At 42.2% G+C, this 14,621-nt stretch overlaps 1 protein-coding gene across 5 annotated transcripts in view; it reads right to left on the minus strand.

Moving 5' to 3' along the window:
* The window catches only part of DPP6 (dipeptidyl peptidase like 6), a 1,138,230-nt gene that overhangs the window by 409,244 nt on the left and 714,365 nt on the right, over positions 1-14,621 (minus strand). For all 5 annotated transcript variants that reach the window (XM_064368693.1, XM_064368763.1, XM_064368675.1 and 2 more), the window contains exon 3: positions 6,429-6,527. In XM_064368693.1, the coding sequence (XP_064224763.1) occupies positions 6,429-6,527 (99 nt within the window). The remainder of the gene's footprint in view (positions 1-6,428; positions 6,528-14,621) is intronic.

A 14,621-nucleotide genomic window follows, 5' to 3' on the forward strand; every position in this document is an offset into this window, starting at 1 on the left:
TGCGCCACAGAGCAAGTATTAGGGGGCAATTCAGAGGAGCAAGATGACACGCAGGTGCTGACTGGGCGTGATGACGATGGACACGGAGAGGAGGGGAGTGTGTCAGGCAGAAGGAGCAGCCTTTGGAAGAGCCATTCGGGGAAAAGATGATGGACTTTTGACACAATCCAAAGAAGTTCATGCAGGCAAAGTTTAAGAGAAAACTGCAGAGATGGCCAGTGATGAGTCAGGAAACGTAAACAGATCATGGAGAGTCTAAGACATGGAGGGTGCGGGGGCCAGGGCTGTGCTCAGTGGGCATAGGGGGCAGCAGGGCGTTATGAAGAGGTTGGGGGAGGATGATGTAGCAGTGCTGGGCATGAGTGAGAACTTGAGGTGAATGTAAGACACTCCAGTGGATGTGGAAACTGGCAAGTGACATGCACACAGACGCTCTCTCTCTCTCTCTCTCTCTCTCTCTCTCTCTTGCTCTTTCCCCAAGTATATAGCTCAGAAGAGCATTTGAGCTAAAAAACTGAAACTCATCGTCATCATATAGATAATACTTAACCTTATGGGGTGAATTATTCCCCCTTCGGGAGTGCAAAGTGAAGATAAGTGGGAAACTTGAGGAATTCAGACTTTTAAAGTTAGAAACATTAAAATTCCATTCCAGTCACTCAAGCAGCCCCTTCTCCTTGCACCTGAGCTACTACCCGAGGGGTGGGAGCAGAGCCTTGGTCCTGTCTTGCTGCTGCTGGGCTTGTGTCCAGCCCTCCAAGCCTTGGAGTGGACTGATGCCAAGTCAGCCGTGGTATGCATGTACCCAGATATTACGCGGAGGCTGGGCTGGGCACGTGCGTTCTGAAGGCAGAGCTGGCAGGATTTCTTGATGGATCAGATATGGGATGTTAGAGAAAAAGTAGAATAAAAGATGACTTGAAGGTTCTTAGCTTGTTCTGCTGGAAGAACAAATTTTTCCATCAACTGACATCAGAAAGGTGGATAGGATAGATTGATTTTTTTGTGTGTGTTTTTGGTTTTGGGGGGAAATCAAAGACTGAAATTTGAAGATATTAAGGTTAAAATTGCAATGTCTCTCTGACATCTGAGAGATTTGAGAGAAGGTTAGTCTGATGACATATGTGTAGGAATCATCAGTAAATGGAGGATATTTAGACATAAGACTGGAGGGAGACACTGAGGGAGGGCGTGCACACACGAAAGGGAGAGGAGCAAGTGCTGAGGCTTGCAGCAACATTAAAAGTTGGGGAGAAGACGGAGAACCGGCCAAGGCTCCTGCAAAGGAGAGGCCCATGAGGTGACCAGAAAGAAAATAAGTGTACCCAGGGCAGAGGAGGAATCTATCGTGTCCAATGCTGCTGACAGGTAAAATAAGACAGGGTCTGAGAAACGCCCATTGCATTTAGCAACGTGGAGGTCATCTCTGACCTTGACAAGAGGCGTTTCGGGGAGTGCTGGGGATGGTAGCCTAACAGGAGCGGGTTTAGGGAGAGTGAGACGAGAGTAACTGGAGATGTTATACATACAAGGCTGCTTCAAGCTGCAAAGGGGAACGGGGAAGCCAGGCCGAGCCTTGCAGGGCATGGGGATTGGAGATAAGGTGTCTGTGTTTAAGGTGAGACAAAGGAGCACATTTGGTTCATGTTGGGAATCAGCCAATAAACAAGAGAAATTTAGGGGACAAAGGAGAGGGCTGCTGTAATGATTCCTCAGGTAAGTGAAGCGAGTGCAACTGTGGTTCCTTTAGATTGAGTGCAGATGGCAGACAGGTCACCTGTTGGGGCGGGGCAGGGGCCGAGTGGGGGTGGTGCACAAAAAGCATGTGTCAGTGCAGACGCCAGTTGATGCCAATCAGCGTGACAGAGAGAGGATTCCTAAGCTCTCTTCTGGCAGTTTCAGCCGAAAAGGAGGATGGCAGGGCAGGGTGGAGGCGGGGTTTGCAGGGTTGAGCAGAGAAGGTGAGATTTGCAAGTGTTACCATCTAGGAATGGGGAAGAGTGAATGGATCAGGAGGGCCCAGGATGATTGGTCCATGTAAACAAAGTAACCAAAATACCTCATTACAGCCCACAGTGCAGATGCAGAACAGCAAAAGGGGCTCCAAAAGGTTGGGCAGTGCAGTGCAGTTGTTCTAACAGGTATATGAATTTACTCAATGGAGCAAATACTCGGAGACGCAATGCTGTGACCCCTTCCCTCTTTGAACAGGGAGCCCAGCGTGAGCCTTTTTATGACGTTGCACCTCCTTTGGCTTGCGCTAGCGGCTGTAACAAACATGCAGGGAAGTCTACAAGGGCTTCAGGATGTCAGAGAATGTGAAGGCTGTTACCGGTCATTTTCAGGTCATTTTCAGACAAGGTGGATTTAAAAATTTAAGCATATAGTATAAAAATGAGGGAAGGGAAATTCAATTCCAGCCCATTTCCTCCTGATAAATAAAAGTGTACTAGTTCCAGACTATTAACTCCAATATTAAACCCAAGGTACATATGTTAACTTCAGTGGTTAATGTGTACTAAAAAACAAACAAACAAACCAAAAAACAAAATAGAAGTCTCTTCCTCTGTAGAGAATTAATCTTTTTTTTTTTTTTTTTATCACTTGGGTATTTTGTTACTTCGACATGGGCACTACAGGAATAAGAAAGCTAGAATAGACTTCAAAGGAGAGCCATAATTCTGAACTATTCACAAGCTATTATTTTGTTTAAAATACACAATATAACTACTAAGGTTGCAAAAGAAATTGGCAGGAGACAGGAGACCTGAATTTTATCCAGTATAGCATAGTTTATAAAATTATGTTCAATCAGAATTTTGCTACTTACTAACTTTTTGATATTGATCCAGTTATTTCAATGCCCTGAGACTCAGTTTCTTCATCTGTAAAATGGGAATAATTGTAGTTGTGAGAATTAAATGTCTTAATATATATAGAAAGTATTTAGCCTAGAGCTTAAGACATAGTAAACACCCAGAAGATAATGATGGTGACAAAGATGATGATATGATCTTGATGATGCTGTTATGATGACGACGTGATGTGAAGAAGAGGAGGAGGAGGAGCCTGTGACTGTGGCAGTGGTGACAGATGCTGGTGGTGGATAATAATTCCTATGTCCCTCACTAAGAAAGAGTTCTGTGGATGAATCGCTCACCCTTTTTGGGCTCAGCAATTTGCCTGCTACACTGTGGGCACTCGAAAATCTCTTACTGAATGAATGAATGATCTAATAATTTCTAAGGCTCGTCCCAGCTTTACAACATGAGATGATCCGATATGGATTTGTAGTAATCTTTTCCCAGATCTTAACACTTAGACTTGTGATATAAAAAAACGAGTGAACTGCAGTATTTGTCAAAAACCAATTATAAAGACTCAGTTCATCATTGCAAAGTTACTTCATTCACTTTAAGCTATTACCTCTTTAGGGAGCAGAAAGAAAGAGAATGATTAGAAAGAGGAATAAGTTAATAAAAAAGGTAAGGAGAAGCTGAGAGCCATGTGTGAGTGGAATTGTTAGGTTCCAAAACACTCCAAATGGGACCTGGTTTCTGGGGACCCGGCCACCTGGTTACTTCACAGCAAAACCTCACCTTCAGTGTGTACATTTACAGAGGGCGAATCACCCTAAGAAAACTCCTCAGCTCCAAAGGCAGGTCCATTTAGAACCACAGGTGGTCTTTATGAACAGACCTAACCTGACGAGACAGGCAGGCTGGGCGTTTTCCGCTGGGCGCATAGCCGCTTCTAAATTGCATGTACTAACTCCAAACTTTGTGGATATAAAAAAAATTCGGCTGGTCTCCTGTGGCCAGAAAGCCAGTGCATCTCTGTGCAAGCTCCATTCATTTGTTCATAAAATCAAACTCCTTATACCATGAACTGGCACAGATTCCTCCAGAAACATCTGTGCTCTGGTGTCTCCACATCTCTGCATACACCTTTTTTTTTTTTTGGCACATGGAATGCTGCTTTTGGCCAAGTCCGATACCTTGGGCTTTCTAATAAAAATATATACCTTATAGGTATGTATACACCTTATTTCAGCATCTCATGGAGTCTTCTCAGGCCCTTCTCCAACCTACTCTGAACCCTAGAGCTCAGGTCTGGCGCCCTTTGTTTCTGGTCTCTTGATTCCTCCCTGGATTCTGCCTCTCCACGAGAAGAAGGAGAAACAGAGAAGAAGCAGAAAGAGGAGCTTCTGGTGTTGGTGCTGGTGCTAGTGCTGGTGCTGGTGCTGGTGGGAGATGGTGGTGGTGGGTGGTGTGATTCCCATGTATACCACTAAGAAACGGCTCCATGGATAAACCTGCTTCCTAAAGACGTAATAGTTTAAAGTGAATGAAGTAACTGCAATGATGAACTGAGCCTTTATTATTGGTTTTTGACAAATACTGAAGAGTTCTTTTTTTCCCTTTTTTTTTTTTGACAGAGTCTTGCTCTGTCAGCAAGCTGCAGTATAGTAGCAAGATCACAGTTCACTGCAGCCTGGACCTCCCAGGCTCAAGCCATCCTCTCACCTTAGCTTCCCAAGTAGCTGAGACCACAGGTGCACACCACCATGCCTGGCTAATTTTTTATAGAGATGAGGTTTCAACATGTTTCCCAGGCTGGCCTCAAACTCCTGGACTCAAGCGATCTGCCTGCCTCAGCTTCCCAAAGTGCTGGAATACAGGTGTGGGCCACTGTGCCTGACCTCACTCATTTTTTTTTTAATAATGCAAGTCTAAGTGTTTTGTTTTGTTTTGTTTAGCTGCTGTGCATTGTCTCTCAGCTTGCTTTTGGTTCCTCCAACCAAGGTTCAACAAGGCTAACATTCTAGACTTAGCATTCTTCTAGGGGTCTATTCTCAGCCTTCTCCAACAAACTCCTCACCATCGCTTTAAGACAGAGTGTGAGCACTGTCTCTGGAACCTCCTTCAGGAAGAATGAGAACTTCACATTAGGATTCCCACTGGCTGTTCGTAGATTTGTCTGTAACACAACTTTGGGCTCCTCAAGGGGAGCAGTCATGTTTTCCTCCCATGGTCTACCTGCAGCATTCCACGAGCGCTCGCATTTGCCGACGTAACGGGTAAACACGAATGTACAGCAGACACCAAGTCAGCCAAAAACAAAAGGCAAAGCCAATTCCCCCACCAAACAAAAAGCCCTCTGTGCTGTTTTTTTTTTTTTAATTTCTGTGTGCCCGTGGTACTCATGACACACTGCTCTCGTGTCTCCCAATTTTTCTAAAATACGTTCCCTCTGAGATCCATCTACTTTCTTCATGTTTAGAAATGAATACTGAAGACACAGTAGAGGACAAAAGAGAAGCGACTGCCCTAAGCAGGAGACTCACAGCCAAGGGCCATTGTTTATCGATTTCTGAGAGTTTGTGAAGCATGAAAAACATTTCAGAAGCAGCGTGACAGCAAAAAATACAATGACACTCTGTGACTCAGCAAAACAGGACAGTGGGAAGAGCACTAAACTGGAAGTCAGGTGGCGGGCTGCTAGCCACAGCTTGCACTCATCAGCTCTGTGACCTCAAAAAAGTCACTTGACCTCTCTGGACCTCATTTATTATAAAAGCAAGGATCTGAACTAGACTTTGACCACTATAAAGGTTCTCTGACCTGAGGATAAACCTTCAAGTGTATTCCACTGAAGCAAAGACTACATGTAAGCCACAGCAATGGAGACTACAGAGGAGGTGCCGACAAGCTGGCTGTGGAGGGATGGGTGGGCAGTCAGTCACATCTTTTCTTCCATGGATGCACTTGAGTTATTTCAGACCCAATTAGAAGAATAGATTATGTTATGAACCAACCAAGGCATTATGAACGTATGCCTTCTGCCCCCAACTGTATTTTGTTCTGTTATTTAAAAAAAAATCCCCCACACAAGTAGATTTAATCCAAATTAAATTTCAACAGGGAAAATAAATGAATCTGCCTCTGCATACGGCACTTCATGGTTCATTTGGCAACTATTCTACAAGAACCCCGTGAGTTACGTTCGGTGCCTCTGCCTGACGGAAAGAGAGCAAGAGAACAAAATGGAACGGAGATTGTGGAGAAGGAAGGAAAGCTCACCGTGCCCTGCACTGTTCTGTTGCTAAGCAACACCGGACGGCTCCCCAGAGGAAGGATGTCTCTGGGAGGGGGCACCCAGCGGACACATCTTCAGCAGACCCTTTTCTCATTAAGTGAAGGCTGTGCGGATGCTCAGGAGGCAACACCATTATGGGAGCCTGATTTTACCAGATGCACATTTTCATAGAATGATAATCTGATGGTGATCACAGCAAAAGCTCTGTATACCCCCTGCCGTGGCCAAAGGGGAAAATCTGAGAGGCAAACTACTAGAGCCAACCTATTGAAAGCAGGGGTAGGGCATGGGGAAGCGATGCCTCATGTGCACGAAGGACCTGGACTCACCACTTATCCACTTAGCCTCGGGGTCATGAATTTTTAAATCTTCACTGAAGAGATCTTCCACAGTGACCTTCTTCTTTTGAGACAGACTATTATCTTCCGCTAGAAAAAGAAAAAAGCAAAGAGTTAAGCTTGTTTAATAATTAGTAAAATGAGAGGACCATAAACATTCTGATTGCCATTCAGAAACAGTATGGATGGGAACACATATGATGTCCATAAGTGAGCGGGGAGCAAAAGCCAGTCTCACTTTCTGTTTTTAGTGAAATTGTCAAAATCTATGCTAAGGAGATCCTGATTCAGGAGAATGGCATCGTGCCTCCTCACCCACACCTGCAGCACACAAATGATCATATTTCTTAATATGGAGGTAAATAATTCTTTCAAGATTGATTTATGAATGATACAGAGGCAATTGTCAAGAGAGGAAGGTATGGATATCCAGAATGGATCTCAATCGTATTATGTAATTGATCATTCATGAAGCATTCATTAAATGCCACTAATTATAGGCAGCATTTTGGCTGCTGGGAATTGAAAGGCACAGAAAATATTCCTTAGGTCTTCATTCTCCGTAAGTTTCACTTGTCCCTGGTTGTCTCTGGGTTGTGGGTTAGTTCTTGTTCAGACAGGATCACACCCAAATTATCTGTACACAAACTACCAGATTCTGCCTTGCCTCATCCTGGTTACAAGGCTTAGGAGTAAGCACTTTGGATAAGCCTGTGAATACACTCAGCCAATGTTCATCCCAAGAGGAGCTATTTAGTTAATGGCACCAATGGGTGAGACGTTAGAAATTTAACAGCTTTTTTTCCTATATTTCCAGTGGTCAAAGCTCTAGAGTTTTTGCTCCTCCTCAGAAGAGGCTCTCTCCATTAGATGCACAAAAATCCACTTATCAACTTTGAAAAGACGAAGAGCTGTCAGCATGTCTGACCTACAAGCCTAGGGACAGTCCATTCCACCACCCTCACTTCTGTGGTACTAATAAGAAACTCCTCTGTATATTAACTTGACCATATATGATGGACATCATCCACCTAGGATGCTTGTTTACTTCTCTGCCCTCTTAAATGGAAGATGCTAAAGATCATTGCATATTTTTTTCGCAGACTTCCAGTTCTCATTTCAAGAGTTTCCTGTTGTGCTGCTATGTGGGGTGATCTCAGTTCTCACTGAGGTGCATAGGTCTGTGTGCATTCCACATTCAGTGGCTCCAGATCTGTGTGTTTTTGCATTTCAGTGTCTGCTGGGTGTGTCTGTTTCTCGTTTCAATTTCTGGGTGTTACACTTCTTGAACTGTTATTGTTCCTGACCTCAACAGTACCATTTGCCCCTTTTAATTTTCTGTCTTAAACTCTGTGGTCGGTTAGAAAGAAAGAAATTTTGTTAGGATTACATAAACAAATAGGAGTAAATAACCTCTAAATGAAATCAAAGCTTCTTCTAGGACCCTTGTACGTTCCATAGGTTTTATTACATCACTTTTGGTTTCTTCCTTTTGGGTCTGGATGCTGACAAATTACTGAAGTTGTCAGAAAAGTCATGTATTCCTTTGTGCATTGATTCATCTCTTGAATATCAAATAGAGTTACTGTGTATGGTAGTGTTTTGAAACTTACAGAATGACTGGAGGTGGCCTTATTGTGAGATGCGACTGTATATGGAGCTATCCCAGGTGCTGAACGTAGCACATTAAACCAAACCAAGATGCGACTGTATATGGAGCTATCCCAGGTGCTGAACGTAGCACATTAAACCAAACCAAGTTCTTTCTTCACTCTAGGAGCTTTCTAGGTGTGGCTGAAGCAGCCCCAGGAAAGGTACACGGCTTTAACATGATGCATGTCCATAAAGTTACACTCTGATTTGCAATTAAGAAGCCTAAAATTTTCTGGGACATTCTTAAGGACATGGTCAGAAAATACATAATCATGTTAAAATTTGCATTTTTACCAAATTAAACTTCACTATTCAAGAATGATTCTAGCATACAACGACACATAAGGTATCCATGTGTCTCATAAGGAAAATAATGTAAGACTGCCATTTAAGCAAACTTTGGAAGTAAAAGATGAGAAGGTAATTTATTCACTTTCTGAAAATGTTTCTTTTCATACATGTACTTTATTTTTAAAATTGCGATTTTATTTGGTTTTTAAAGATATTTTTTAAACACTTAAGACTTCTATCTAGATAAAGTATTTGGTGGAGGCATTATGCAACACGCTATTATTAAAAGTGCTCCATTCAAGCCAGGACATGACTCCATCATAATTAGTTCAGTCTCCTTGAGAAACTCACTGCTGGCCTTTCTGGACCTAGATGGCTCATTCGCACATTCAACTGATATCTAATTCATTGGTTTACAGTTTGAATCATTCCCCAAATCATCTGATATAGTGACAGGCACAAGTTACTGCCACTTTCCACAAACCACGCTAAACTCTGAAGAAGAGAAAGACCTTATATGAGATCACAGAGCAGAGGAGCCAAAGCAGAATGAATGAATGACCAGAATGCAGCAGAGAAGATGCTGAGAGGAACAGGGCTTGTCCTGCTAATACTGAAGCAGACCAGGAAATAAGAAAGTGGGAGGATTCCAGGAGGACTTCCTGAAGGAAAGAACCTGCTAGCCAAGATAAAGGAGAGAGAAAAACATTCAAGCTAGGGAGGAATGTAAGGGCAAGAAGATGTTGGTGGATGCAGTATTTTCAGGAGATTGTGTGCCTTGGCATTGGCACGGCCAACAATGTGAGCAGGAAATAGCTAGACGGGAAGGGAGATTCTCTCATTGTCTTTGATATTCTGAAACTCCATTAGAAAAATGTCCACTCTGGATTTTCTTTAATAATTTTGCTTAATAGTAATATTTTCAACTTAAAGACTACCTTTCAGCTGGGCACAGTGGCTCATGCCTGCAATCCCAGCACTTTGGGAGGCCGAGGCAGGCATTGCCTGAGCTCAGGAGTTTGCAAGTAGCCTGGGCAACATGGTGAAACCCCATCTCTACTGAAAAAAAAAAATACAAAAAATTAGCCGGGTGTGGCGGCCTGTGCCTATATAGTCCCAGCTACTAAGGCGGCTGAGGCAAGAGAATTGCTTGAATACAGGAGGCAGAGGTTGCAGTGAACTGAGATCATGCCACTGTACTCCAGCCTGGGCGACAGAGGGAGACTCCATCTCAAAAAAAAAGATTACCTTTCTTCACATCAGAAATACTACCAATAATTACCAATAATTATCTCATACAATATTGCTTCTCCACCATTTGATTCCCCTCCTTCCAGAATCCCATCTGGGCTGGGCAGGAGCTTCTAGGTCAAACCCCACACCTGGGGCTTTCTCTTAACATTTTCCACCTTTTTTATGGCTCTGGGAGTATTTGGATGATTTCTTCAGTTCAATCTCCTATTTGTCAATATTTTAATACACCTAGACTGTTCTATTACCAAACTACTAAGTTTTAAAATTTAAAATAATTACATTCTAATATCTAATATTTCTAAATAACTTTTTCAAGATCATCTACTCATATTTTATAGTTTTATGCTTCTTTAGCATATTTGTAGTTATTTTTTTTTAATGTCATTTTCTGTATTCCCTATTGATTTAAATTACTTTGGATTTGGTTTTCATGTGTGTTGGACTGGCTTCTGCTTTATAGGGGGCTGTTTGCTGCAGATGCCTTGTGGTTCTTAGTTGTAAGCTTTTGTCTTACAAGTGTTCTGGGTCTTGAGAGGCCCCTGGTTGGGTGGTCCTCAGGCAGATTTGAGATTCCGTCTAGGTAACAGCTCGAAACTAAGTCTTGGGTGGCCATTTTGGGTAGAGCCCTTTCCCCTAAGTGGGTGATGTGATCCAGTTTTAAGGCAGGGGCTCCATGTCCCCGTCTCTCATGAAAACCAACCTTCCAGGCCCTCCTGTTGTGCCTGACTTCAGTCTCTATGACTTGAGGGTGATGGAAGTTTGGCCTTCCCTCCTGCTGTAGCTTTTTACCTGTTCTTTCTTGTGAGGATGCCTTCCCTTTCAATCCAGGTATGTGAAGAACTGCTGTTCTTGTTTTTGAGAAATAAGCAGCTGTTTTCTGTGTTTGTCTGCTTGCTTGCTTGCTTTCTGAGACAGAATCTTGCTCTGTCACCCAGGATGGAGTACAGTGGCACAATCTCAGCTCACTGCAACCTCTGCCTCCTGGGTTCAAGGGATTCTCATGCCTCAGTCACCTTGGACTACAGGTGTGCACCACCATGCCTGGCTAATTTTTGTATTTTTAGTAGAGACGGGGTTTCACCATGTTGGCCAGGCTGGTCTTGAACTCCTGACCTCAGATGATCCGCCTGCCTCGGCCTCTCACAGTGCTGGGATTACAGGCGTGACCACCACGCCTGGCCACGGCTATGTACCAGGAATATTTATGTGCTCAATCTTCTTTCTTAAACTGGAAGGCAACATAAAGTTGGCGATGCAAGAAGGGGCAGTGGCCTCCAGCGTTTGGATTTCGTCCTAACGGCAATTTGGGGATCATCAGAAAAAAAAAGTTTCTTCCAGCCCTTTACTTGATATATTATAGAAAACTCCATAGCACTTCGAATTGAGTTGGCCTGGTTAGCTCACTGGCATGCAAAGGCATGCTGAAATCTGCAGCCATGTAGTCATTCTTTACGGAGGCCAGTGTGTAATGCAAATTTCTCAGCCTTTTTTTCCTTTTGTCAGATATTTGTTAAATAGTAAAATTACTTGAGAACACGTTGGAACTCCTTTACTAAAGATTTTTAATAATAAGAAACTAGAAATAAACCCCATTACCTGAGCACAGCTGCTGGAGAGGCATGCAATCCCTGCAGGCAGAGGTGAGCAGGGACAAACCTGGCTTGGTAACAAAGAAAATCTACCCAGAAGAGTCCAAGACCTCCTGTAAGGTTCTGCTTTTGTGTGCAGTTTGGAATAACTGACAACTCTAAAGGGCTTTATAGTCTTCCGAGTGCAATGATATTTATTATCTCTCCTGATTCCCACCATAATGAGGAGGAAGGAAAGTGACATTGAGCTACTGAGGTACTGAGAGGTTAAAAGACTCCTCCAAAGATCTGTGAGGGATCTGTTGGCAGGTGTCAAGCACTGGGTGTTTCTGAAACTCAAAGGAGACAGGGGCTATAGTGGGCTAGTTTCACGGGGTGACAGACTCCCAGGCTGAGGCTCAGAGTAAAGTACTCTGTTTTTAGAACAATCTGTATGTTTTTCCTACAAAAATTGGATACTATTTGTTTGCTTCCTTACCAGCACTTCACATAAACATGTGGAAATCAAAGTAGCTGTCCACTTTCCAAAGTCTGTACTGTTAATTCACAAATTCCAATGAGATCACTTTTGCTTAAAAATAAACCGCTGTAGCCTGTTTCATCAGTGATGCACCTAACACAGATGCTGCTTAGTAACAAGGAAAAGGCTCGATGAGAACACAGGAAACACATCATTTAGTTCTGCCAGCATATTTATTGATTGAGTGCCCTGTGTCAGGCACTGTGGATGCTGGAACAAGATTTCCAATTATATTTCTTTCCTTTTTCTTAAAGTAAAAAAGGTATAATCTGTGCTATGTGTTGCAAATGCTACTCCTATTTCCTTGGTAGATTCTTATCATAATGAAAGAATAAATTTATATCATGCTGTACCATCAAGAGATTAGGAACAATGAAATTTAAAACCAGGTAGCATGTCTGCAAATCACAATATAAGCCTTGGGGATTTCGACCTAATCCTGAATTAAACTGTCCCACTGTGGCAGATCGCTCACCATAGGATTCCATAGGTCAGAGCTGAGATGGTAACATCTCATCCATACACAAAAACCCTGGAGATGGAAGGAAGCCACGGCAGCAGCTGTCAGTCAGGGGAACACTCTCTCTCTTTACAAAGAGTGAGATTTACTCCAAAATACAGATGAATATATTTCTCTGAAGAAATCTCTCTAGATCCATCCAACCCTAAATGTAAGAAACTAAATAACTATTGTTGGGATAAGAATTGCATTAAACAATCTTACCTGAGTGATGCTAGAAGAGCTACAAGAAAATGTAAGTCAATACCTCTTCAGAACGTGTGTGTGTGAGTGTGAGTGTGTGTTTTACTTTCCCAGAATTGATAACGCTTTCTTTTCTGCTACCAGGAGCTACTATCATTGAGCTGGTTATTTGCTTTCAAGTCTATTTCCCATGCTAGCTTGATATTTTCCTTTTCTTTTTTAGATAGGAATTGTGATTTCATCTCTCTAAGGGGCCTGGCACAGAGCTGTTTAATCAATTTCTTTTGAATGAAGAAAGCATTTGTTTTAAAAATCTGTGCCTTAGCTTTTATTTTGGCTTATCTTTTTGTAATGCAGTCTTTGTGTTACTAAAGTATATTATTTATGGTTATACTCCAAACTTACGTCTATGAAAAGTCTCACAGAGACACTAGTTTATCTTAAAAACCTTTCCTTACAAGTTCACGTCTTCAAATCATCTAAGAAAGCGAGGAGCATAATATCAAAATTAGTCACATAATACTTCTTATTGAAATGGTAGAAACTAAGTCATCAGCATTATTCAGCACATCTTATGAATTAAGAAATTGTAGTTATGCTTTATTTTAAGCTTCTAAATCAAATACATCAAAGGTATTCATTCCCTCTTCCTGTCCTTACCTCTATTCTTTTAGATTTAGGAAATAAACTGAAACCTTAAAATACATTCAGCAGCAGTTTGCTTTAGTGAGTTACAGCCATCAGGTACCTGTGACTTCGTATGATTATTTGTGCATAGGTTGATACGTCTCCCTACCTAGTTTATTTCTTTTTTGACACCTTTATTGGAGATAAAATTTACATACCATAAAATTCATCCATTTAAAGTCTACAACACAATGGTTTTAGTACGTTCACAGAGTCGTGTGCCATCACTGACCTAAGTTTGGAACATTTTCATTACCCGGAAAAGATTAGCATAACAATTAGCAGTCACTCCCCATTCCCCACCCACCCCCCACCCATCTCTCTTCAGCTCTTGGCAACCAAAAACCTTATCTCTGTCTCGAAACATTTGGCTACTCTGAACATCTGAAATAGATGGAATCATACAATATGTGTTTTGTTGTGACTGGCTTATTTCACTTAGTCTTGTGTTTTCAAAGTTCATCCATGTCGTCGTACGTACAGAAGGTAACGGTACTTCATTCCTTTTTATAGATGAATAATATTACAAGCTAATCATGTTGAGCATCTTTTTATGCACTTACTGGTTATTTTTATATCTTCTTTGGAGAAATGTGTCACTTTATTCAGATTATTAAAAAATGCTGAAATTAAGATATTCACTGTCAAGAAAGAAAAAGATCCTGACAGCATGGCTGAAAAACCTTTGCTAATACCTTGAAAGGTGAAAAGGTAAGTATTCAGTCACACAAAAGGCCCTTTGAAGAGCTTAAGTGTGTGACTCACAGTCCTCCAAAGCTCTCTCAGCCGAAGCCAAACGCAGAGATGAAAGTATCTAGAAAAATCCTAGGAAAGAGCCACTTGTCCAATGGAATGAATTCCCATGACATACATAGGAGATCAACAGATTCTTAAGAATTTTTATCTTTAGAAACATAGCCAGCTTGGACTGAAAAGGAGAGAGGGAGTATGAAACAAATAAAGGCTGTTGGACCCTGCATTAGTTCATTCTCACACTGCTGTAAACAACTACCTGAGACTGGGTAATTTCTATTGAAATGAGGTTTAATTGACTCACAGTTCTGCATGGCTGCAGAGGCCTCAGGAAACTTACAATCATGGCAGAAGGAAGAGGGGAAGCAAGCACCCTTTTTCACACAGTGACAGGAGAGAAAGAAAGCAAAAAGGGAGGTCCTACACACTTTTAAACAACCACATCTCATGAGAACTCAATCACAAGACAGCACTTGGGGGATGATGCTAAACCATTAGAAACCACACCCATGATGGGATAACCTCCCACCAGGCCCCTCCTTCAACATGTGAGGATTATAATTTGACATGAGATTTGGGTGGGGACACAGGGCCTAAACCATTTCAGACTCCCAAAATTCTCAGGCAGAAAACATGCTGATAAAACTACTCAGCTACAAGCTCAAGCTGCCATTCATGCAGAAGGATGACTCCCAGAGGGTAGATCTGAGAGCCCTAGGACCCTATTCCCAAGC

Source organism: Aotus nancymaae, unplaced genomic scaffold (genome assembly GCF_030222135.1).
Source record: "Aotus nancymaae isolate 86718 unplaced genomic scaffold, 86718_ANA_hifiasm-v0.15.2.pri h1tg000002l, whole genome shotgun sequence".
Lineage (NCBI taxonomy): Eukaryota > Metazoa > Chordata > Mammalia > Primates > Aotidae > Aotus > Aotus nancymaae.